Source organism: Callithrix jacchus, chromosome 4 (genome assembly GCF_049354715.1).
Source record: "Callithrix jacchus isolate 240 chromosome 4, calJac240_pri, whole genome shotgun sequence".
In the NCBI taxonomy this organism is placed as follows: domain Eukaryota; kingdom Metazoa; phylum Chordata; class Mammalia; order Primates; family Cebidae; genus Callithrix; species Callithrix jacchus.
Window position 1 is genome coordinate 174,460,383 of NC_133505.1, and position 25,977 is coordinate 174,486,359.

Consider the following 25,977-nt stretch of genomic DNA (forward strand, 5'->3'; position numbering starts at 1 on the left):
GGCACCGGCACCTCTCAGTGCTAACCCGGGCGCATCAAAGCTTCCCCTGGACGTTCTCCGCGCCCGTTAAGGGTTTGCAGGTAACAGTGTGTCTGAGAGAAGAGGCATTTTCTAAGGAGGCAGACAAAGGGAGTGGGCTCTCCAGCCTCGCTCCGCGGGAGGAACACGCCCCGCACTGGGGGGCTCCAAGCCCCGGGAGCGGCAGGGCCGGGGCCTCTAAAACCACGGCACGGTTCAGAAAACAGGACCCTTGAAATGCGCACACAGCCTAATAACGTTTCGTCCAACGAAGAAAACAGCTTGAAAAGGTCGGGTTCGAAGCCACCCCAGCGGAACGGAGTCCCCCTGGAGGAAAAACGCGCAGCAGCTCCGGGGCAAGGCGGGCGGGCGGGAGGAGCGGGAGGAGCGGGAGCACGGGACCCTCGGGGCGGCCGCGGGGCAGGAGTGGGGGCCGCACCCGCCCTGAGCCCGGTACCTGGGTCGCCACGCCCACCTGTCCCCTGCCGCGCTCAGCGCCGCCCATCTACACCCAGCGCCGCCCGTCCGAACCCAGCACCGCCCATCGGACCCAGCACCGCCAGTCCGGACCCAGCCGCCCGTCCGAACCGAACCCAGCACCGCCCATCGGACCCAGCCGCCCGTCCGAACCGAACCCAGCACCGCCCATCGGACCCAGCACCGCCCATCGGACCCAGCCGCCCGTCCGAACCGAACCCAGCACCGCCCATCGGACCCAGCACCGCCCATCGGACCCAGCCGCCCGTCCGAACCGAACCCGGCACCGCCCATCGGACCCAGCACCGCCAGTCCGGACCCAGCACCGCCCATCGGACCCAGCCGCCCGTCCGAACCGAACCCAGCACCGCGCATCGGACCCAGCCGCCCGTCCGAACCGAACCCAGCACCGCCCATCGGACCCAGCACCGCCAGTCCGGACCCAGCACCGCCCATCGGACCCAGCACCGCCCATCGGACGCAGCCGCCCGTCCGAACCGAACCCGGCACCGCCCATCGGACCCGGCGCCACCCATTTAGATCCAGCAGCGCGCGTCCGAGCCGAACCTAGCCCGGCCAGTCGGGCCCCAGCACCGCCGGTCAGGACCGAACCCAGCACCGCGCTTCGGGACAGAGCCCGGCCCCGCGCGGGGCCCGCCCCCGGCGCCTCCCTCCCTGGCGGCCGCGGCAGCAGCACCTAGCGGAGCGGCTCGGAGGTGCGGCGGCGGCGCGCAGGCGGCGGCGCGCACGGCGGGCGGGGGCGCGCACGGCGGCGGGCGGGGCGCGGGCGGTTGCGGGCGCCGGGCGCACACCGGCCGGCGGGGCTGAGGCGGCGCGGCGCGGGCTGAGCCGCAGGCGGAGGCCGAGGCGGAGGACGCGGCGCGGGCGCGGAAGCGGAGGCGGCCGCGGAGGCGGAGGCGGCCGGCGGGGGCGGCCAGGGGCGCCGGGCCCCCGTGGACCTGTCGTCCTCGGCCGGTCCTCCGGCCCCGGCCCCGCGCGGCTGAGGAGGCGCGGCCGGGACCATGTCGGCGGGCGGCCGTGACGAGGAGCGGCGGAAGCTGGCCGACATCATCCACCACTGGAACGCCAACCGGCTGGACCTGTTCGAGATCAGCCAGCCGACCGAGGTGAGCGCTGCGGGGCGCGGGGCCTGCGCGACCCCCGCCCCTCCCCCCCCCGCCGCCGCCGCCGCCGCGGACCCGCCCTCCGGTCCCCTCCCCCACTCCGCGTTTTCTCCCCTCCCCCTCCCCTCCTCCTTCCCCGGCGCCCCGCGGCCCCCAGCCCGCCCCCCGCATTCCCTGTCCCCTGCCGCGGTGTGTCCCGGGGTCGCGCGGGCCGAGCGGGGGCTGTCGGGGCGCGGCAGTCACCTGTTCGCCTGTCGGGCCGCTCACCTGGCGGCTCAGCTGGCCGCCGCCCACACCCCCGCGAGCGCGGCGCGGTCCCGGCCTGATGCCTGGCGGCGCGGGGGGCGCGGGGGCGCGGGGGCGCGGCGGGGAGCGGGGGCGCGGCGGGGAGCGGGGGCGCGGCGGGGAGCGGGGGCGGCGCCCTCCACCTGCAGCCCGGTTCTGGCTCCGGCGGCGGCCGGCGTGGCCGGGATGGAGCCTGCGACGTGCACGGTGCCCCGGGTTCCCTCCTTCGGAGGCCGCCAGCCGGGGCGGGGGGAAAAGTCGGCCTCGCGAAGTTGCGGAGGTGCGGGCTCCCCTGCGCCCGGGCCCGGAGTCGGGCTCTCCCGGGGAAAGGCGCGCGTCCTCCGCCTTCGGGCGGCGGGGAAGGGCCCCGGGCAACCCTGCGGCGGCCTCTGCCCGGAGGGAGAGGAGGAGGAAATCACGCTCGCTCCTGGCCGGTAACAATGGGGTTGTTTATAACAAAGCTGCCGGGAGCGTTCCGAGCAGCTCTTAAAACAGTGTGTGCGTCCCGGTCGGCTGGGAAGGTTCTGTGGCCGGGGCAGGGGAGGGAGGGAGGGCGGGGAGGGGGGAAGGGGGGAGGGGGGGGGCAGGGAGCCGCCGGTGAATCGCTCCGCGAGGGTCGTCTCCGCGCTGGGTTCTCTCGGCTGCTGCACCGGCTTCGCTCGGGATTTGTGCCCGCCGAGGAAATCATTTTAATAGCGTCTGTGTTTAATACTTGCTAAAATACCAGCTCCCAGGGAACGACATGTTTGGCAAATTTGAACATTCTTTTGACATTTAATCCTTTTGTCATTAAATTCCACTTTATGTTTTTGAGAACAATTGACTATTGCTTATCTGACTTCTTGGTTTTTGCCAGTCATGGGAAGGATTCTGTTTCTTCTGTCTTCATGGGTACCTGTGACTACATTTGTCTTAATCCTTAGTTGATGCTGCTACGCGTCCTGAGGCTCAGGTTGCCAGTCTGAGCACACATACTATGTTAAGTGACTCCTGATTCATTCATCTTCTGTAATGATTTTATGAGTTAGGTTCTAGTAAGCAACTTCGTACTCTGTACTGAAGCGTTTGTTCGTAGACCAGTGTGTCTTTAGGAAAGTGACATGATAATTTACTTTCAGGATTATGTTTTCTTTCGGAATAATGAGTTCATTTTTCTTTTTATCACAAGATAAAAAAAAATTGACCTTAAAACATTTTCTTGGTACATAGTTGTTTTTTGTTTGTTTGAATGGATTTTTTTTTTTTTTAGATATTTCTCTAGTCTGGTGAAAAGGAGTCTTTTTTCAGTTTTATAAAGATAATTCAGCTTTTTAGTGTCTTGAATTGAGTGAGCATTTAAAAAAACTCAAATTAGAAACATAGTTCATTGATTTAAGTAAGTTCTATTTTAAGCACTCAATTGAAACTTTTTCTTAGTGATATGACTAGTTATTTAAATCGGTCTGTCATTTGGAAAGCTATTTTTTTCAGTTACACTATAGGTGAAGCTTTGTTGTGTACATATATTGAAGCAAAGCAAGAATTGAAGGACTTAAAACAAATTATTTCATTAACTATTTTTTTCTACTTATATCTGAACATTTTATTTTTAGAAATTATTCTTCAGAATTGTATTAGAAGTCTTTCATAATAAATTGTTTTTTAATAATGTCTTTTTTTTTTTTTTAAGCTTTTTCACTATATAGTGGCTGGCTGGCACTTTCTATTTTGCTTTCTGGGAACCTTCCTGTGCTATTACATTTATTCTGGTCCTAGTTAAGCTTTACATTTAACATATTGTATCTTTCATTATGACGTAGGTAAACTTAGGAGTAATTCTCTAAGCCAGTATTTCAGGGCAACAGTTGAATTTGCTTTTTCTAAGCTCACATGAATTTTTTTTTCTTTTAACCATCTAATGATTATTTTTACTCTATTTGGCGATCACAAATCCAATTTTTTAGTTTTCTGCAAGAAAAGAAGCATGGCGCTGGTCCTTATCAGATGTTCAGTAAATGTTGAACAAATCCACTGCAGAAGTTGATTTGTAGAAATAAGATTTAAGCCTTGTATTTATTTACTTGGGTAATCTTTTTATGTGTATGAGAGTATAGTTGTGGGTTTTCTTTTGTTTGTTTTTTTTTGTAGAGTGATAAGTATCTGTTTTCAGATTTTATAACTTCATTAATCATCTGTGATTGGTGGTTTCAGACAGCTTTGATAACCACTGATAATTTTGTGGTTTCTGTGTTTAGGAAGATGATAAACTTGGTTCTTTGGATTACATTCTTTTTTTTAAGAAAATTAGAGTATGTTTTAACATCCTGGCTGTTTGCTTTTTCCTTCATATTCACGTTTGTATGTAAAAGAAGGGCTTCCAAAGAATAAGCAGACTATCACCTGAGTATTTTTCAGCCTCTTTGTCAGTTGGATCCTAGATTCATTTGGAATTCATAAAATGAGAGTTAATCTGAACCTAATGTTATTTTATAACCAGGAGATCGAAGCTAAGCTAACTTAATGTCTTGATTACTGTGAAAAGCTGTAGCTTGCAGAAACTAAAGTATGGATAGTCCTCCTTTGCTTATTTTTAATGTTACTGCTTGTTTTCTTTTAGGGATTCCTAATTAATGATATCAGAGTCCTTTTAATCTTTCTGTCACCTCCTCAGAAGAGGGCGTCTCTGGTTATCCAAAGTCTCCCTGTTGTCGTTGTTGTTGTTGTTAAGAGACGGGGTTTCACCTTGTTGACCAGGCTGGTCAGCTCTTGACCTCAGGTGATCCGCCCGCCTCGGCCTCCCAAAGTGCTGGGATTACAGGCGCAGGTCACCACTCCCCGCCCCTGTTGATTTTAACTTACCGTGACTTGTCATTGTCATTGGTATGTCTGTCTCCCTCTCATTACACGAAGGCAAGAGTTTAGGATTTTCTTGAGTCATTGTTCTGTGTATTGCATGGTATTGGCTCGATAAACATGTGGAAAGAATGTTTAATATGGCCTTCATTGTATATACCTTTATTCATGATGAAATATGGGATATATGCTTTTGAAAAATTTAGTGAAGAGTGTTTATTAGACTGGTGAATATTTATGTTTTCATGTCTTATTCTTAGTTTTGCAAGAAGGTTAAACTTAAATGCAAGAATTATGCTAGGTAATTGACTATTTAGCTTCATGAGATACTTCTTAAAGTCATTTATTTTTTATTGAATTTATTGCCTTCTTCTTGCCCTGATGGTAAACATAACCCAGAATTTATATGAACACCTACATATGTTTCATTATAAGTGAATATATTACATTTTAATACTCTGATTAACCGAGAAGTAATATAGTGATTCATATCTTCCATAACGTATATAAGAAATCACTTTGTCAGCAGAGGTAGAGTAGGAAGTCATCAGGTGAAGTGGTAATAATTGTGTAACTTACAGCTACGTCTATATTCCAGACTAATACTGAGTTTGTGACTATGCTTTATCACACAACTAAACTATATTTGAAACCTTTTTTTTCTTTTTTTTTTGAGTTGGAGTCTTACTGCCCCAGGCTGAAGTGCAATGGCGTGATGTCAGCTCACTGCAGCCTCCACTTTCCACGATCAGGTGATTCTCGTGCCTCAGCCTCCTGAGTAGCTGGGGTTACAGGCATGTGCGACAACATCTGGCTGATTTTTGTGTTTTTAGTAGAATGGGGTTTTGCCATGTTGGCCAGGCTGGTCCTGAACTTGGGCCTCCAGTAATCTGCCTGGCCTCCCAAAGTGCTGGATTACAGGCATGAGCCTCTGTGCCTGGCTGTCACTAGTTGTATTTTTAAACATTGGTACTGCTGAAGATCTCTTTCTGGTGACTAATGTTTAATGAGATAGTCAATTGCCAATGACATATTTTTAGTATTTATAGGCATGTCTATTTTTTATTTTTGATAATTTGAATCTCAGTGGTGGTTATAACCTTTTAAAATCTTTATTTCCTTTATAACTGGCTAAGTTTTATGTTTGGTTCAGTGTGTTCTTGTGAGTGAGGGATGACTCCTGTCTAACAGTGTTGAGTCATCTTAAGTTGAAACTACATCTAAGCTAGTTTCAATTTGCTATCCTGCCAATGAAAATAATTCTATTTTACATAATTTGTAGACCTAATGGAAAACAAATGTTATAACTATAGACTTTTATAGCACTATCAAACTCTGATTGTAGTTAAATTAATAGTGGCAAAATAGCAGTAGAAGTGGATATAATTCTTAAAATATGGATCATAGATGATCAGGGTATGATACCAGATTGGTGTGAAGCTTAGGGAATATTTATGGTTGTCATTAAGGATTTAATTGAGCAATTGTAGTGTATAAAAGCATTGTTTCTAGGTGTTTCTTAATCTGGTGGCATAATTTGTTTATAAACAGTTTTACCAGCCTTGAATTTTGGTGTAATGTCAGACAGAGAATATATTAATGAAAGGTATAGCAGTTATTTTGATCTAAACCTGTTTTTTTTTTTTTTGAGACGGAGTTTCGCTCTTTTTACCCAGGCTGGAGTGCAATGGCGTGATCTCGGCTCACCCCAACCTCCGCCTCCTGGGTTCACACAATTCTCCTGCCTCAGCCTCCTGAGTAGCTGGGATTACAGGCACGCGCCACCATGCCCAGCTAATTTTTTGTATTTTTAGTAGAGACGGGGTTTCACCATGTTGACCAGGATGGTCTCGATCTGTTGACCTCATGATCCACCCGCCTCGGCCTCCTAAAGTGCTGGGATTCCAGGCTTGAGCCACCGCGCCCGGCCTAAACCTGTTTTTTATTATAAATAAAATATATATGCAGGTAGACGTTATTGAACATATGAGACTGAACTTCTCAGCTGAAAATTGTTTTCATGTTAGAGTCTTGATTGCCATTGTTGTTAAATGTTTGCTATTTCTGTTAGTTTCTTGGCTGATTGTATGTAGGATATACCCATTCACCTTGTGGATACTTAAGGATCAAGTGTGTCTGTCTGACCTACACTTACACTTGTAAGTTGCATACTAAGCAGTGTGCCAAATCCCACAGACCCTTTAACCAGTTCTGGGCATGTCAGGGTTGGCTAACTGATGCACTGGTAGGGCCTGAAAATCTGGTGGACTTCCAGTTGGTGTCTCCATATGTATGAATTCATGGCAGGTGTGTGCGTATTCTCAAAACTGTACCATCTTTATTCATGTGTAGAAGGCTTTTCTTCACATTTCTCATTGTGTCTAACCCGGCTAAAGCAGGCTGAGAGGTGGAAGGAAGATCTTTGCCTAGCTCAGGTCATCTGGTTGAGATTTTATTATAGCAACCGTAAACGTATAAAATTCATGAGTCATTCTGACATATGTGATTGACCAAAACCATATTAGAATTTGATTTAGAAAGTGAATGTACTTAATAAAGTGAAAAGAAGCATGTAGAGAGGTAGTTCAGATGTAAGTAGGAAGATACTTTCCTAGTATGTTTCCAAAAGTAAAGGATAATTTGAAGTTTTATTCTTATAAATTTACGCATGTATGTCATGAGTGAAACTCTTTTGAGGAACTGAAATGTAATACTTTACTGTGGCTGGAAAATAGCCAAAATTTTTGTGCTTTTGCTCACGAGAAATTTAATGTTAAAATTGCATGGCTTACAGAAAATAAGAAATGCCAGTCTTAGTTGCACATGGTTACATTTTGCCATGTTTTTAGGTTGAATATATACAACTTGCTTTACCTTGTAAGTGTCACTCCTTTCTAGTTAGAGTGGCCATATGGAACCCTTTGAGTGCAAGTGGGCACTGTTAACAGTTCTACCAGGACAGCAGGCATAAACCAGAGCTGTCTCCTGTAACTCTAGGTATGAACAGGGCGGACTGCTGGCAGGGTTTTTTCGGTTTCTGCAGTTTCAAGCTTCCTGAAGTTTAGTAGTGCCTGATTGACCTAGGCTCACAGGACAAGACCATTTTCACAGAATATTCAGACGTTTTTGTGTGTGTGTTTTAAAAACCATCTCCCTCTTCAGTAGGGTGGAAGCAGGCTGAAAAGGACATATTGCAGTTGAGGCTAGCTCCAGTCTAGATCTGCCACCGACTGGAGTACAAGCAGCGGGCTAGGTTGTTTCCAAATTAGGAAGTCATGCCTTGGTGCCTTTGATTTTCAGAATAGAAGAGAGATTGACCCAAAGTTATGGTCTGTGAAAAAAATGCTCATTTGTTACTGTTGTTTGGGGTGTTTTATTTGCTGAATGGAGCAGTTGGCTGTTTTATTCAGAATCCTAGCAAGTTCTCTTGCTTGATTTCATACATGTTTTATTAAAGGAAAATCAGGCAGTTTCTGCTCTTTGCAGACTTAAAACTTTTCATTCTTCCAAGAATTTATTTTCTCTTTACTCTTGTTTGCTCATAGTGGTACTTCCCATGGTGGCTTATTTATTATTCTAGTTCCTGATTTTTATAGGATAACCAACAAAAATTCTGTCATTTTGTTCACGTTATCAGCTTTTGGTACTGAGACTTGAGATTACCAGTTTCCTCCCTCTTGCTTTGACTTTGCGTCTGTATGTTTAGTAGAGAAAATGAAATGGAGTAACAATATGGTCACTTGCAGACACTATCCAATTTTTAAATAACATTGTATTTTTAAGTTTCATAACCTCTTATAAACATGCTTAGTATGAAATTCATAGATTGGGAAGATATCTTTCAAATACATTATTTTAAATAGATATTGACACTGTTACCCGAATAAACTTCCGAGTGCTCTAGACTCCTGGATGCTTGCAGAGTATACTATAATTATAATAGGTTGTAAAGAGCCATTTGTTTTTCAGTAATATGACTTTACATGAGCTTTTAAATAAGTTATCAGGTTACAATTACGTTACACTTTTTACGTTGTTTATTAACAAAAACTTGCAATGATTTTTAATTTTTTATTTCTGTAGGTTTTTGGGGAGCAGGTGGTATGTGGTTGCATGACTAAGTTATTTAGTGGTGATTTGTGAGATTTTGGTGCACCCATCACCTGAGCAGTATACACAGAACCCAGTTTGTAATCTTTTATCCCTCACCCCTATCCCACCCGTTCCCCCAGTTTCCCAAAGTCCATCGTGTTACTCTCATGCCTTTGCATCCTCCTCACAGCTTATCTCGCACTTACGAGTGAGAACATGTGATGTTTGGTTTTCTACTCCTGAGTTACTTCACTTGGAATAATAGTCTCCAGTCCCATCCAGGTTGCTGTGAATGCCATTAATTGGAATGATTTTTGTTTTGTTTTATTTTTTGCAAGGGTATAAAACATGATAGATGGAACAGTGGACATACAACTTGAATAACAAGTCACAGTGTATCGCGCCATGAAAATAGCTCTCCCACCCACCCTTGGAATGATTCTTTTTAAGAGGCATTGGTAGTAAAATCAGTTGTGTCAAGAATTCTAGTTTCAGCTTACTTTATTTTCATTTCTGCTATTCTCTTTTGGAAGATTATTATAAATAATTTTCATATTCTGCACAGTGGCTCATCCTTGTAATCCCAGCATTTTGGGAGGTCAAGGCAGGAGTGTTGCTTGAGCCCAAAAGTTTGAGACCAGTCCAGACAACACCATGAGATCCTGTCTCCACCAAAATTAAAAAAAAAAATAAAATAGGCAGGGTAGCACATACCTGTTGTCCCAGCTTCTTGGGAGGCCGAGGCAGGGTGATTGCATGAGTCCAGGAGGTTGAGGCTGCAATGAGTTATGATGGGGCCATTGCACTGCGGCCTGGGTGACAGAGTGAGACCCTGTCTCAAAAAAAAAAAAAAAATCCACTTGTCTGCTTTGCACTTGGAATGGTTCATTTACTCACACATGATTTTCTTCCCTCGTGAAGGAAAATACGCAAATCTATAAATGTTGACAAATTTTCTTAAGCAATATTAAAATGTTAACCATTGTTACTGTCACCACTGATCTCATAAGAAAAATTGCAATTATAGGGAAGCTCTCAGACTTTCAGGAGTGGATACCAGTTTTCAAAACATTTTCATTTCAAAGCTAAAATTTTATTATTGACAGCACTGTCGTAGGCGGCACTTGAAGAGATAAGCTTGCTTTATTCATTTTTGGCAAAATGTCTGTCAGCTATACAAGCCTAAATAACCACAGGTCTTTCAAGTAAAAAAATGGTATTCCATGAAAGAAGTGAATTCAATTCACAACTTAAACAGTTGCTCAGATACTTTTTCTTGAGACAGCCATCAAGCGGTGGTATGCAGAAGTAGAAGGACTGTATGTATACTTCCCATTTTGGTACATAATTGAACAAACATATACTCAATTTTCAAGGAAATCAGTCATTTTTTTCTGTTGCGTCAAAGACTAAGTGAAACTGGCTTTTTAAAAAAGTTTGCATAGCGGTAAAAAATACATTTTGTACATAGTGCATTTTGATACTGCTGCCTTAATATGGTGCTAAGGTGCCATCAGCTATACTCATCATTGCTTTTGACTGTTCATGCAAATTTCACCAAATTGAGAAAGGCTCATACTGTCCAAGTATTATTAAGAAAATAGTTTTGGTGTCACGGATGACCTGAAAGGGTCTTAGGGAGATTCATGGGCTGCACTTCATGAGCTGCTGCCCTAGAATGTTTAGTGATGAGTTTTAAACATTTTGATTTTGGCTGATTTAAGAAATATGTATGTTCTAAGGTAGATATTAGGGTGTTTTTCAAGTGAGGCTGTAATATAAACAGATGTTACATTTAAAATGTGAACATAGGGCTCATTATTATGGAAGGATATATTTCAGCATATTAATTTATTTTATGAATTATATATTTTCTGTATTTATAAATGCCTTCTTTTAGTTTTTAGTTATCAGTGATAAAAGTACACATTTACATTTTTGTTACTTGAGAATACTGGCCACAAGCTATTAGTAGAGTGATGACCATTAAGTTTTATTATTTGAATTTGCTTGGGATGTCCCTATTTATGGGACATGTTCAAATTCTACTTATAGAGCTTGTAGTTCAAAGAACAGTGGTGTCTCATGTATTCAGCAAATGTGGAGTTATTCTGTTGTGTAATGTGGCTTAGGCCTTCTGGCACTTGTCTGCCCTTTCAGTCTCCCTCTCCCAAATGTAAACTCTTTGGCTTATGACAACCATCGGCTGTGTAAGAATTTATTTTTTTCCTGCTATGTTTAGTTGTATTTTTCGTTAGCTTATTCCTGAGAAGCAGACACACATACACAGACAGATAGTATTTATGTTTAAGACCCATCATGCACATATGGATTTTTAATACTTTTAAAGTGTTTGGTTTAAGACTTTTAAAGTATAATTTGTAGATATATTTAAAAAATAAGTGTGGTAAAAATAAAATATCAGAGTACTGCATTTATATTTAAGATTAGCATCACTTAAGATTAATTTATTTCTACTTAGGGGCACCTTGTTTTGCAGAAAATATATTGTGTTGTAAATTTATGGATGAGGACAAATGCATTTTGAGTTTTTGAGTCACCAATTTAATTATTATAGATAGCATTACTTAACTATTTTGATGGCACACAATTTTTAACCATTTAGTGAAACATGCTTACTAGTAAACATTGTTTTAATTTATTAGGACAATATAATACAGATAAAAAATTCTAGTTGGTGAATAGATGAATTCGTAATGATTCTTTTGTAGATCAGCTAAGCTTTTGCTTATTCAGGAGAAGTCTGCCAGGAGTACCATGGACAGTGTTTTTACAGCATTTAATGTTTAGGATCTCGCATACTTAAAATTGGGCATTTTTTTTTAACATGATTTATTTGGAAAAAAAGTTTGTGTATATCTTTAGCTGTATGTGATTATTAGTTGTTTGCATCTTTAGTACTGAATCGTGTTTCTTAACCAGCATGTGTCAGGAATCTAGTTTTTAAAGTCACCTAAGTTACTCTGATAGTAATTATAATACGTCATGTAGTGAATGCATGTGATATACCTGAGATTAGTGTACATGCTTTGTGTATGTTATCTTTTTACATTCTCAGAGCAGTCCTGTGAGGTGGGTTCTTTCGCTGTTCCCATTTTTAGATGAAGAATCCAAGGCACTGGGAGATTAAATAACTTGCTCAAGGGTATGCAAAACTAATAAGCCACAGAGCAGTGATTGGAACTCAGATCCTCTGACTCTGGAACCTTCTCTTAACGACCATGTTTGCAAAATCCAAAAATTTAAGATCACTGCAATGAAACTAGTGTTTGGAAGTTTTGTAGGAAAATAATATCTAAGTAGAAAATTGAGAACGTAATTTTTAGGAAGAACCACAGGCAGAATGTAATGAAACATCTCTTCTGTTCTATTTGGATCATGTACTTATGTGCATATATATGTGTATCATACATAAATACATGATGTATTGATTTTCATCTTGACTTTTTAAGCCCTATTATAATTATATCATTGTGATAGTAGATTCTGTGTTTTGTAGCCAAGGTGGTGACACAGGCCATATTTTATTTTCTAACTATATATAAACTTTGTATCTTATATAGCAACCGAAAGTTGGAATATGAATGAGGAGTTCAGTGAAGAAGTCTTGACATCTTCACTGATTATTTTTGTTTGCCTTTAGGAAAGAAAAGAAGGCAAGACGTACCCAAGGTTCCGATGCCTTGGTGGTAGCATTGGCTGTGATGCTGAGTTTGTAGAGATTCTTGTGCCTGCCCATGCCGTCTCGTGTAGTCCTGTCCTCTTCCCAGGCTTCCTCTTGGTGCTGCCCTGTCTGACTTTACTCTGGGTGTTGCCCTAGCCCTTTCCTGGTCTGTGCTTATAATTAAATAGTAAACAAGACCCTTGTTTATTCCGTGACTCTTACAGAGACTCTGGTTCTTCACTGCCATTGCTCAGTTAATTTTTTGTCATAAAGTTTTGTTTACACATTCACTAGCAATTTTCCCCCAATAACATTTGAATTTTAACAGTCTTCTAGAGATAATTCTTTATTACTAACAGTTCCTCAACATCTATTGAACAGATACTTGCATTTCTAAGTGAAAAGGGGGAATCTCAGACACAGTGGCCTGTTGTACCTTGTTACATCCTACAGCCTGTCTTCTCTGGTCATGAGCCTTTGTAAGAAACAGTAAAACTTGGTGAGTAGCCCCGGAGGAAGTTTGTAGGTAGGAAGTTAAGAATATTTTCTTTCATGAATCATGGGCTCCCTCTGAGTATTTGATTTTAAGAACCACATGTTAGGATACCTAATTTTGTGATGAGAAGAAACTAAGACTCCTCACTCTGTTAGTGCTGTAGGATGCTTAGATGCAGGTAGCTTCAAGTTTATGCCCATCATATTTTCCTTATTTGTATCAGTTTAATGTAGCATTTGCCTTTAGATTCTTTTGGCTAATATTCTTGCATAAAATATAATTTAACTTCAAAAAATTACCTTTTTTTTAACCAAGTGGCACACAACCACGAAGTACTACTTGTTTGTAGTTTGTGTAGCTTCTGAACAGTAGTTTCTGATGAATTAGTAATGTTAACATTTTAGTAGTATAATGGCATTTGAGACATTTTCTCTTTAGTATGTAATTACAAATGCATGTGATTAATCACCAGCTTGATTTCTCAGAAACGCTTCAAATTTTACACTAAATCTAATGGGAATTATTGTTTTCATGAGCTGATGCCTATTAACAGCAGAAGTTTTGGAAATAGTTACGTGCCTATTTCACGGGCCGAGAAGCATGAGAAATTGTTTCTGTTGTTTACTTTAAAAAAAAAAATAATAAAGGCTTAGCCCTATTAAAATTAGGGACATTTAAACATTTTTCTTCAATTGTGGGAGTTAATCTGAGGATACTGTACTTATTCATTCAGAATAATATTTATTGAGAGCCTGTTATGAGTCAGACTTTGTCGGTGACTGGGCATACAGAGATGAAGGAATGAAGTAATCTGTGATCTCAAGGAAGGATGTGAACAGTTACCCAGTGAGCTTGCTGTGTCTTAAGAAGAGGAACGGTAACTCACACTGAGATCTGGGACATGAGGTTGACTCCTGGCCCTTCCACTCAGTACATGTGTTCCTTTCCGTCTCCATTTCCACGTTCACTCAGGTTGCCCGCTATATGTGAGTTTTGCTGAGCATTGGACACTTAATTGACACATGGTCTTTTTCTCAAAAAACTCCCATTTTAGTATGGGTGATAAATTGGGGACTAAATGGCAATAGTATGGTCAGTGCTCTGTTTGGGTGGTGGACATCAGGTGTGTTTACAGACTGGAGTCTATAGATGAGAAGGAGTATTCTGTGGGGAAGAGGGACCCACTGTGTATACACACTGTGCTAACACTGTGATGTAGAGCTGAGCAAGAGGAGCACTGCAGCTGTGGCTGAGTGTCAGTGGGGTGGAAGACAGGCGTGGTAAGCAGGGAGAGTACAACAAGTGCTCTGAAGAGGGAGACCTGTAGGTAGCTCATGGGTGGTGAACCTTTCCAGGACTTGTCAAGGCAGGGAAGCTAAACTAAGTTCATTTTGAGAAATGATGTTTATTCTGAATCCTGAAGAATTTGTAGGAAATAGCTGGGCAGAGGGGCAAAGCTTGAGACCTTATTTAAAAATACTCAAACTGGTATAATCTGTGCACAGACGTGTGACTATGCAGGCCCGTTTTGTGACTTGCAGATTTACTATTCCTTACAAGGAGGAGAGTGTATTATTCACTCTCCTCTTTGTAAGACGATTGTATGGCGTTTGCCCTTTTGACATCAGGTTTGACCATGTGACTTTCTTTGGCCAGTGACAGATGCTGTTTCTGAGCAGAAGCTTGAAGTCTAGATCCGTCATTGCCTTTTTCTGTCATCTGTGAATCAGTGTTCTTGAACCATAGTACCAGAACAGCCCCAGCTACTCACAGAATGATACGTTATCATGAGAAACAAATACAGCTTTGTTGTAAGCTGCTAAGATCCTGGGGCCGTGTGTTTTCATAGCATCATGTTGTGACTGAGAAGAGTACTGTGTGTGTCTGTGTGTACATGCAGGTGAACAGACTAGTCGGTTGGGGACTGAGGAGACGGTTGCCAGTTACAAAACCAGAGGTGTAAATCATGGCCAGTTCTTATGGGCCTTGTAAGCCAAGTTAAGAACATTCAAGTTGAGAGAACATGAGGAGGTTTGCAGTTCAGGTGGACCTCCCTGGCAGCTGAGTCTGGATTGAAGAGCAGACGTATTTAGAGGCAGGGGACTGCAGGCCATACTGCGCTTGTCTCTGTGAGGTAAGGGCTTGAAATAAGGTAACAGGGAAGAAGAAAATGAAACTGAAGGAGGTAAATTAGAATTTGAAAACTGATGAGGAGATTGCTTGAGAGAAAGGAAAGCAGTCCAGGGAAACCCCAGTTTTTTGCATGGCTATCTTGGGTAGGTGATGGTGCCATTAACCAGAATAAAAAATGTCAGTGGTAGATTAGATTTAAATGGGGAAATAAAAAGTTCTCTTTGAGATATGCCAAATTTGAGGTACTTGTGGATTTCTCAGAGGCATCCTACACAGGCAGTTAAGAGGAAGGGGGCCAGGGGATTCAGCGTAATTGTGGTAGGTACCGGTAGCCAAGGCATAGAGGAGACTACAAGGAAAAAGTTGTGTGAAGAGACACAAGAATCTAGGACAAAAAGCCTGAGAACAAAATATCGCAAGGGCTGGGGAAGGGGAGCTGGCTAAATATACTGGAAGGGAACAGGCATAGAAGTCGAATACAGGAAAAAATAATACTGTACAAAGATGTCAGATCAGGAGAGGAAAGCTTGCAAAAAGTGTCACCTCCTAAACTTTCTCCTCCGTGATCTCGGTTTAAAGTTTTTTCATATCCTCTTAAATGCCCCCTTTCCTAGCATTGTGTCAAGATTCCATTCTTTGATCATCTGTGATGTCTGTAATGTATCAGTTACAGGGTTTCCGTTTATGTTGCCAATTTTCTTTTTTTTTAATACTACTGGAAACATTTTTATAACTATATCTATTACAAGAGCCCTCTAAATTCTCACCAATGCCTTTCTTCTTTTGAGATCCCATTCCTCTAGGACTTTGTAGCTGCCCCTCTCTGTCCTTTCTTCCTTTCTTCCTTCCTCTCTGTCCTTTCTTCCTATCTTCCATTCACTCATCTTCGGGCTTTTTTTGTTCTGTTAAAAAGGCACTCCAGTTTTTTAATTAAAAAAAAACTGCTAGTTTTGTAAGTTGTCTCCATGTTTTGTCTCATCATGCATTCAACAAACATTTCTGCTCCAACTCCTGAAAGAATTCTCTCTTTGCTCCTCTGCTCCTGACTCATTTAACCCTTGCCTTTCTTGCTTCTAGCCTGAAAACACTACTAGAATTGCTTTTCTTGATAGCCTTGATTTCTTGATTACCAAAACCAGTTACCCACTGTGGGACCATAAAAGAAAGGCTTTACCACCCCGCCGCCGCTCCCCCGCCTTTTTTTTTTCTTGGTAGTGATACAGCCTCTTTCTGGAGCGATTCTTTCCTTATCTCCCTTAGTTGACTCCATTTTGCTCATCTCTCAGGACAGTGTGTATTGTATTCCTGAATTCTTGATTCTACTCATTCTGTCAATTTTAAAAAGCCCTGTAATTAGCTATGGGGCCACAGTCCTGAGATCAAGACATGAGCCTGCGCACAAACTGGGTATCTTTCATGAATGTTCCTTGCAATCTGTATATTTTTCTTTCTATGCAAAGTGCCTGTTTTTCTGTCAAGAAATTTATTGTTGTCAATTTTTATGGAAAAGTTTTTCACAATAAACACATTTATGTTTTATTGTGTTTATAACTAGTTTTTCCTAGTCAGTCATTTTGGTATTCTAATTTATGATATATTTGCTGTTGAATTAAATTTCTTTTTCTTTTTTTTTTTTTGAGACGGAGATTTGCTTTTGTTGCCCAGACAGGAGTGCAGTGGTGCGGTCTTAGCTCACTGCAACCTCCGCCTCCCAGGTTCAAGTGATTCTCCTGCCTCAGTCTCCCTAGTAGCTGAGATTGCAGGCAGATGCCACGACACCCAGCTCATTTTTTTTTTTTTTTTGTATTTTTAGTAGAGATGGGGTTCCTCCATGTTGGTCAGGCTGGTTTTGAACTCCTGACCTCAGGTAATCTGCCCTTCTCAGCCTCCCAAAGTGCTGAGATTACAGGAGCCACTGTGCCTGGCCTAAATGAGTATTTCTTATTGCTTTGTTTTCTTATTTTTAGGGGACTTGAAATTTAACTAAAAAGACTAAATGAGCAATTAATTTTTTAAACCCCGAAATATCTTAGTGTATTAGTCCGCTTTTACACTGCTATAAAGAAATGCCCAAGACTGGGTAATTTATAAAGAAAAGTTTAATTGACTCCCAGTTCCATATGGCTGGGGAAACCTCAGGAAACTCTCAGTCATGGTGGAAGGCAAAGGAGAAGCAGGCACCTTGTTCACAAGGTGGCAGGAGAGAAGTGAGTGCAAGCAGGGGAAATGTCAGATGCTTATATTATAAAACCATCAGAGCTCCACTCACTATCATAAGAACAGCACGGGTGATCCTATCAGTTCCCTCCCTTCACATTTGGGGATGACAATTCCAGATGAGATTTTGGTGGAGCTCACAGCCAAACCATATCACTTAGTTTGAGTTATATAGCTGATAGCTTGGACCCCATTCCTTTTACATTTAGTAAGTACCAGTTTATCAGAGCTTGGGTAGTCTTGTTTTTTCTTAACTGATGCACAAATCTGTTAAACTCTAAAACTCTATCACTAGACTGCATGGTAGCAGAAGCAGCCTTGGATATAGGTTTGTTAATGAGATCTTGTTGTTATGAGATCTTAATGTTGACTAGTTTGGATGTTTTAAGTCCCTAATTTTTAATGTGACTACAAAAATACTAAATTAATTTTACTTCAGTGCCATTTAGAGGATTCTCAAAATGAACCATATGTGGGTGTATTTTTCTTGTTTTGGGATAAATGAACATAGACAAACAAAACTCCCCAAAACCAGTGCATGAACCTTTAAAAGTTCAAACCTAAGTTATGAGCTTTGTAGAAATTAGCCTGATAGTTGTAAATAGTTAAGCTTGTCTGGTTACTTAAAACTTCTCATTCACTTTTTATTTGTTTTGATGTCTATTTACCAAATGGATTTTTTTTCAGTTTATTTCTACAAACATCACAGTAAAGAAAATAATTGAAAGACTGAAAAAAGATGTTTAGTATTTTTTTAAAAACCCAAGTGTATGGGAGAGAATATTTGTTTTCTGTGTATCTTAGAGAATCTTCTACATGATTTGGGGATGCCTAGTAAATGGCATTCTGAAGGGAGTTAATCTATTAGAAAAGCCATAAAACTCTGAGTTAGTAGAAATCAAATGTTGTCTGACATAATTTAACTGGATCTGCATTAAGACATTCAATAATATATTATTGCTTCGCCAGTTTAGTTATCTGATTGATACAGACCTGTCATCTGTACAATAAGAAAATAGTATGTCTATACTGTCAGTTTAAGTTGTTTAATTTTAAAGATGAAAGTTAAATTTTAGAACTCTTTTCATTTGCTTTTTTACTTTAAGAGGGACAACCCTTAAATTCACAAAAACCACTGTCCTCAAGGTCACCAGTGACTTTCATGCTGCCAAGTCCAGTCATGTCTTATCTTCTGATGCAGCAGCAGTTGGTCACATCTTTCATCAGATTCTTCCTTCACTCGGTCTTCAGAACTGGCCTGTTTCCCTGACCTCAGGGTTTGATACCAATACCTCTTCTTTTCTCCACTTATTCCCTAGGTGAAATCTTTCATTCTCATGTTTTTAAGTGCTTATATATCCCAAGCTTGGCCATGGTTCTGAACTTCAGCCCTGTATAGCCAGTCCCTCACTGGGTATCTCTACTTAGGTGCACTCTGGGTACTGCAAAGAGAGCCTGTCCAAAACTAAACTTGGGTTTCTCACCACCACGCTCTCCTCTGCTTCTCCTCCAGCAGCCCTCTCCTAAGTCTCAGTGAACAGCAGCTCACTGTACCAGTTGCTTATGTCCACAGCCTGGCATTCTTCTGGATTCCTTTCTTTCTGTCACACCATGATCATATCTAATCTTAGCAGCAGATTCTGTTAGCTCTACTTTCAAAATATTTTTGTAATTTAACCACTTCTCAACATCTCTGTTTCTTACTACTGAACTAATCCAAGCTAACTTCATCTCCCACCTGGGCTGTTCCAGTAACCTCTTACTTAGTCTTGACTGATTTAATTTATTTCCATTGTCTGCCTTTGCCTCCTTAGAGTCTGTTTCCTACACAGACATACACTTCTAAACCTTAAGTTAAATAATGTAATGTTTCTGTTCAGACTCCCCCATTTTTTTTTAATCAGTGAAAGTGTACCTTGGCCTACAAACCTTAATGTGATGACCTTTTTCCTAAGTCTAATACGGTTTTCGCTTTCTTATTCTGCTCTAGCCACAAGGGGTCTCCTTGCTGTTTGTCAGTTATGCCAACCAGGATTCTGCCTGGGCTCTTAGCACTTGTTCCCTGGGCTTGATATGTTCTTTCCCTACAATTAGGCTTTGCTCGAGTATCCCAGAAGTCTTTCTTGATGTACCCTATGTGAAATTGTGGGAGTGGGACCTTGGGGAAACAAGAGCTCCTCCCTAAATGGCAGGCTTTTTGAATACCTTGGCTTGAGTTTATTCCTAACCATCTTGGTCACATTTCTTTGACAACGTGTTACATGCCTAGCACTGATTGAGCCGTTACAACCAGTCTGTTATTTCATTTGAATCTCACATCAGCAAAGGATGTATTACTGTTACTTACATTTCTTTACTTAACTATTAGCATCCAAAAAGTTTAAGCAATTAAGAGTTATAGACATAGCAAAAGGGTTTTTCTTCTCCCTTTCTTCCTCCACCAAGAAAACTACTGACATGAAACTTCACATTAGTAGTTTATTTAACTGCTTTGCAGCATTCTATTGTCCAAATAAATTGTAGTCTATCTTTATCCCTGTCCAGAGATTAATAAATTGTATATACTTTTCCACTGTTGCAGAGGTAGATTTCATGAACACCCTGGTTCGTATTTCTTTCCTTCTGTTCTGATGAAACATTTGTAGGATTAATATGTAGAAGTGGAATTTTTAGATTTAAATTTATTAGGTCCTGCAAAATTGATCATTGAAATGGTTATACCAGTCTATATTCTATACTTCAGTTTTCAACCTCCTCAGTATTTTCAGATTTTTTTGATATGCTAAAGTACTTGAAATAATAATTTCAATTTGTTACCTTCATTTCCGTAAGTGAGCCTGTTTTCTTATGTTTATCTAGCCTTTACTTCCCTTTGATTCGATTTCTCTAGTTTATAGACTCAGCTGTATATTGAACAGAATGTTCATTTTGCACTCTTTATTGTATAGTACAGTGGTTGCCGATTGTTTAGTCTGCTATATTGCTGGAACTGGGTTTGTTCCACCCTTATTTTTATACAGCAGGAAGAAAGGCGGTGCCACATAACTGTTGAAAGTATGACTTGTTTCAGAATTGCCAGAGTATGAATTCTGGCCCACTGGTACTAGCGCTGTGAACATGGTCAAGTTACTTGGTCTTTCTTGGGCCCCATTTCTTCATCTGTAAGACAGGAACAGTAATAATCCCCACCTTATGGGGTTGTTGTGAAAATTGAAGTTGATAATGCATAGACAGTACTTCGCACAGTGTCTAGCATAAGGCAGGCATTGCTGCTCTTGGTAGTTGTAGTGCGTTGTCGTCATTACTATTTGTGTGCTTTTTTCTTCCCTTAATTTTGTATGTTTATCCTTACATCATTTAATGTAATTTGTTAGGGAAGAGAGATTTCCAGCAACATGTCTAAGTTTAGTATTGTATGTTCTAGGTTGACTCGGCATTCTTGTTCGTTGCTGTTTCTTATTTTCTATGCAATTGTAGCTAGAAATTATAATATTTTCTTCAAAAGTACCCTTGTTTGAGATTTCATGAACAGTGTAACTTTATAAAAACAGAATCACTGATTTTGAGGTTTTGGTTTCATGGAACTTTACACATCTTACCATATTCTCATCATACTTTGTATCCCTGTCTTTGAGTTTATGTCTATTGGTATTGTTACTTACCTAAAGAATTTATTCCGGAATATACTTTTCAGAAGGCTACATGTGTCTGTTAGCCTAGGATATTTATTTAACAGTACAGAAGATTCTCAAAAACAAGAGTTAAGAATATTTTTCTAGTGAACAGAATGTCCCCATAACATTAAATGAGAATCTCCTTCACTAATTGGTCCTTTTCACCGTAATTCTCTTTTGCAAAGAGAATTAAGAAAACTTCATTGAGTTAGTTTCATCATTGTCACTTTTGCCTGTAGAGGTTCTACGTTCCTTTTTTAAGTTACTATGGATAAAAATCCTCCTAAACAGCTTGACCTCCTTTCAGAAGTCCCTATGCTATTTTACACAGCTTACCTTTTTGTTTTTCTCATGCCTGGTACTGAGTGACATTCCAATCTGCTGTAGTCATTGGGTAATGCAAAGAGTGAAACTGGAAGGGTAGGCAGGAGGTACCAGTTGGCACCAAATATGCAGTTCAAGATTGCTTATGATACCAGGGAGAAAATGCCAAGTACTTGAACCGGAACAACATACTGTTTTAGTTTGTAAAATTCCAGCTATAAGGCAGTAATAGTCATGTGACTCACTCTACCTCAAAATTATTTTGTTTCTCATTTGTTCTTTCCACCTCTGTCCCAACCTTGTCTCTTCTATATGTTTTTTTGTGAAATGTGAACAGTCTTAAGATAGTGGTGGCTTGAAAAAACTGCCTGTGTTTTAAAATATGCTTGTGTTTGTTTCCAATGCAGTACTTTGAAGATATTTTAAGTTTGGGTGAGTTGCTTTAGGATTTTTTATTTAATTGGAGTAGGTCAAGTGCTTGGATTCAGTTTTTAGTGTACTATAAAAAGGTAGATGGAAGCCCTTTGATTGTAGGAAGTTTCCTTGAATCACCTGCCGTAGTTCGAGTGTTTACTTTGATGTGAAATTCACTGCGAATGCAAGTAAATGATGGTCTACCAATGTTTGTATAAATAATCTGTATGGTACATTATCTTCATCGTTCAAATTCAGAGCCTTTTTATTATTTCATATATTAAAGAATAATCTTAGTTGCAGGTTCAAGTTGAAGATTATAAAATGTTTTCTTTCATTATTACATTTTTGAGGCTGAATTTAGGAACATGGTTATTTTCTGTAAACACCAAGACATTTTATAATTTTATATATAGGTTAATTTGGGTAGATCAACTACATAATTGGAAATGATTTCAACTCTCAAAAATTGTATTTCAGCAATAGGGGTGTGTGTGTGTCTGTGTGTGTGTGTGTGTGTGTGTGAGAGAGAGAGAGAGACAGAGAGAGAGAGAGAGAGAGAGAGAGAGAGAGAGAGAGAGACACAAAGTCTCTCTCTGTCTCCCACGGCTGGAGTGCAGTGGCATAATCTCAGCTCATTGCAACCTCTGCCTCCTGCATTCCAGTGATTCTTCTGCCTCAGCCTCCTGAGTAACTGGGATTACAGGTGCCCACCACCATGCCCAGCTAATTTCAACATAGAATTTTAAATGTATCTAGTGCCATTCTGTTTTTTTCTACAATTTGTTTTCATTTTTCACATAATGCAGATCTTTAATATATACTCCATTAATTTTTGCTTTTGTATTTAATTTTGCCAGAGATAGGTTTTTTTATACACACACATATACACAAGCACACACCTTTCTTTAACTTTTATTTTAGGTTCAGGGGTATGTGTGCAGGGTGTGTAGGTTTGTTACATACGTAAATATATGTCATAGGGGTTTGTTGTACCAGTTATTTTATCATCCAGGTATTAAACCTAGTATCCATTAGGTATATTTTTCTGATCTTCTTTCTCCTTCTACCTTCCACCCTGCAGAAGGTCCTGGTGTGTGTAGTGTTTGCCTCTGTGCACACACACCTTTTAAACTAGTTCTTGTGTAAGGTAAACACTTGAGAATTTGCAGACAGGAAGTAACATTTATCAAATCCCTTATTTGTGGCAGGTTCCTTTATATATGAATCACTTAGTAACCACAAAACCCTGTGAAATAGTAGCCCCTCCACTTTCTAGACAGGGAACTTGAGAGAACTCAGGTGTCTTGCACAGAGCCATGTAGGTATTAAGTGAAAGTAAAATGAACTGGAATTTTAACCAACGTCTGGCTGTTTCCAATGCTCTGCCTCGCTTTCTTTTTGTATGATACGCTTGCTGCTTGTTCAGCGTAAGAAGCTGTTTGACTTCTGATGTTAAATAAATAATTCATTATCTATTTATAGAATCAAAGTTCTTGAGTTTTTGTAGAGCATCTTTTTACAAATAGGTTTATTTTGCACTTAACAATAGTTTGAAATTATAACTGATTTATTTTCATATTAAACTTTTTTATCATGAAAATTTTCAAACACAAATGAAACTCATTCCCTAGACTTCACAATTTTTAATTTGTCTTTCTTAATTCATTTTGTTATTTTTAGGTACACGTTTTTTTTTAAATCAAATCCTAAAATCTGTCTTGTTATTTCTTCCCTGCTTCAGTGTGCATTCAAAAAAAATTTAACCATCGTGCATTAATCTCATTAACAAAAGTACCCATAATTCCTTGTTATTATCTGTTATTTGGTCTATACTGATACTTCCCTATATCCCTCAAGAATGTGGTTTTGGGCCAGGCGTGGTATCTGACACCTGTAATGCAAGCACTTTGGAGGCCAAGGCGGCGGATCACCTGAGGTAAGGAGTTCAAGACCAGCCTGACCAACACAGTAAAACCCTGTCTTTAATAAAAAAAACTTTTTTTAAAAACAAACAAACAAACAAACAAACAAAAAGAATGTTGTTTTGCAGTCAATTTATTTGAATTGCGATCCAAACAAGGGTCACACGTTATATTTACTTCTCCTACATCTCTTTTAATCTAGAGTGTTTATTTCATCCCATACACTTTGAAAATATTGGGCTTCTTTTTCTGAAGAACATCTCTATTCTAGACTTGCCTTTATCTTTTTCAGGGTGGTGGTGGTTTGACTTGTTTCTCTAGCTTTAAAGGCTTGAGTGGATTCAGGTCCAGCTATTTGAAGGCTTTATAAGCAGTGCTGTATGTTTTATATCGAATCATATTAGAAGGTCAAGTTGTGACAGCCCCTCTACTGTCAAGTTCCTTATCACTGTTGCCAAGATCTTTGTCGAAATCAGTTAGTGGCTTCAAAATGGCATTTTTCTAATTCCATCATTTCTCTTTACATTTTTTGGCTGGAATTCTTAAAAGATATGTAGACATAAAGTCTGAGCTCTTGTATTGCTTATTTTCCAGAGTAAGGAGTCGGTTGCTCTGGTTACCTTAAGTGCTGATACTGATTTTGTTTTTGTGGCATTCTCACTTTTCTTTGGATAATGAATTGGTGGATTTTTATGTATTCTGTATTTCATTCACTTGTAGTCATTATTCCTGCTGGAATTCAGGAATAATGACTGTCCAGTCAGATCGTCCAAATTTGTCCAGCTGCAGTTTTTTGTTGGCTAGAGGGTTCTTTAGACATAAGTTAGTCTTTGGGATCTTCCTTGTTTTCCAGCATAATAAGATGTCTCAAATTCATCTTGTACGTTTTCTGACCTGGATTAAGCCATTTCTCTAAGTAGCTGTGGTTTCTTTTAGTGGTATTTAAGAGACTATAGTCTAGGTGCTAGAGATTTTCATTTTTATAGATTGTTGTTTGCTTCTGGGCCTTTTCAGTGGGAAAAGCAAGGAGATATTTATATTTTGTGGGGAGAAAAATCTGTGTATTTGTGTTGATGTTTCCAGTTCAGATTGGCTTTATATGGCTTTCACTTAATTTATTTAATTTTGTATCTCTTCTCTTACATTGAAAACCTTGTCAGTATATAAACACAACTACTTGTTGGCTTTATTGTATTATATAGTTACTGTTACAACTTATTACCAATATTATGAGCAACAGGATTTCTGAATGGGAATTTTTTAAAGATTTGGAAAATTCGTTGCAGATAATTTGTCTATAGAATAGTCTCCTGGCAATTTAAAGTCAAAAGCTGTTTTCTAAAATTGCTCCAAAAAAAACCTTTTTTCTGTATGCTAATATGACCAACTTGATACAGAGTTGAGACTCATTCATTTCAGTTTGTTTTATGTTTACAGTGATTGCCTTTTTTTTAAATAGTTACATGGTTCTAGAGTTGAAATGATGTAATAAAGTACATTTAGAAAAGATTTGCTTCCGTCTTGTTTAGGTTTTGGATCTTGTTTACGTTTTGATTTGTCCATGCAAGGAAGGCTTCTTTTTGAAGATATAACCAAGTACATGTTGTGTTTGTTTCCTGCCTTTTCATATAGCAGATGCTTGTGACACATGATGTTGTGCTTTGTGCTTTTTTCACTTAACTATATATCTTATGCATCATGCCATATCAGGGTATAAAGAGTTTTATGATAACTTTTTTTTTTTTTTTTGAGACGGAGTCTCGCTCTTGTTACCCAGGCTGGAGTGCAATGGCACGATCTCGGCTCATCATAACCTCTGCCTCCTGGGTTCACGCAATTCTCCTGCCTCAGCCTCCTGAGTAGCTGGGATTACAGGCACGCGCCACCGTGCCCAGCTAATTTTTTGTATTTTTAGTAGAGACGGGGTTTCATGATTTTAACCAGGATGGTCTCGATCTCTTGACCTCATGATCCACCCACCTTGGCCTCCTAAAGTGCTGGGATTACAGGTGTTAGCCACCGCGCCCGGCCCATGATAACTTTTAATGTCACTATTTTATTCCACTTGAGAATTTGTTCAACCACTTCCCCACTGCTGGATCATTTTCAAACATTTGCTTTTATAAACATCGCCACAGTGAATAGCCTTTTGCATTAGGCATTTCACATTTTTTGCTAGTGTATCTTTGGTATAGATCCACAAAAGTACAATTGTGGTTTCAAAATGTACATGCATGTCTGATTTTACCAAATGTTGCCAAATTCTGCACCTTGGGTATAT

The 25,977-nt window shown here is 40.6% G+C and overlaps 1 protein-coding gene across 41 annotated transcripts in view; it reads left to right on the top strand.

Moving 5' to 3' along the window:
- The first annotated feature begins 1,284 nt into the window (after window positions 1-1,284).
- AFDN (afadin, adherens junction formation factor) overlaps window positions 1,285-25,977 on the top strand; it is a 141,277-nt gene continuing 116,584 nt past the window's right edge. For 40 of the 41 annotated variants that reach the window (XM_054254626.2, XM_035297180.3, XM_035297194.3 and 37 more), the window contains exon 1: window positions 1,285-1,622. In XM_054254626.2, the coding sequence (XP_054110601.2) occupies window positions 1,518-1,622 (105 nt within the window). In that variant the 5' untranslated portion in view covers window positions 1,285-1,517. The remainder of the gene's footprint in view (window positions 1,623-25,977) is intronic. The other variant, XM_035297210.3, reaches the window with a different exon arrangement.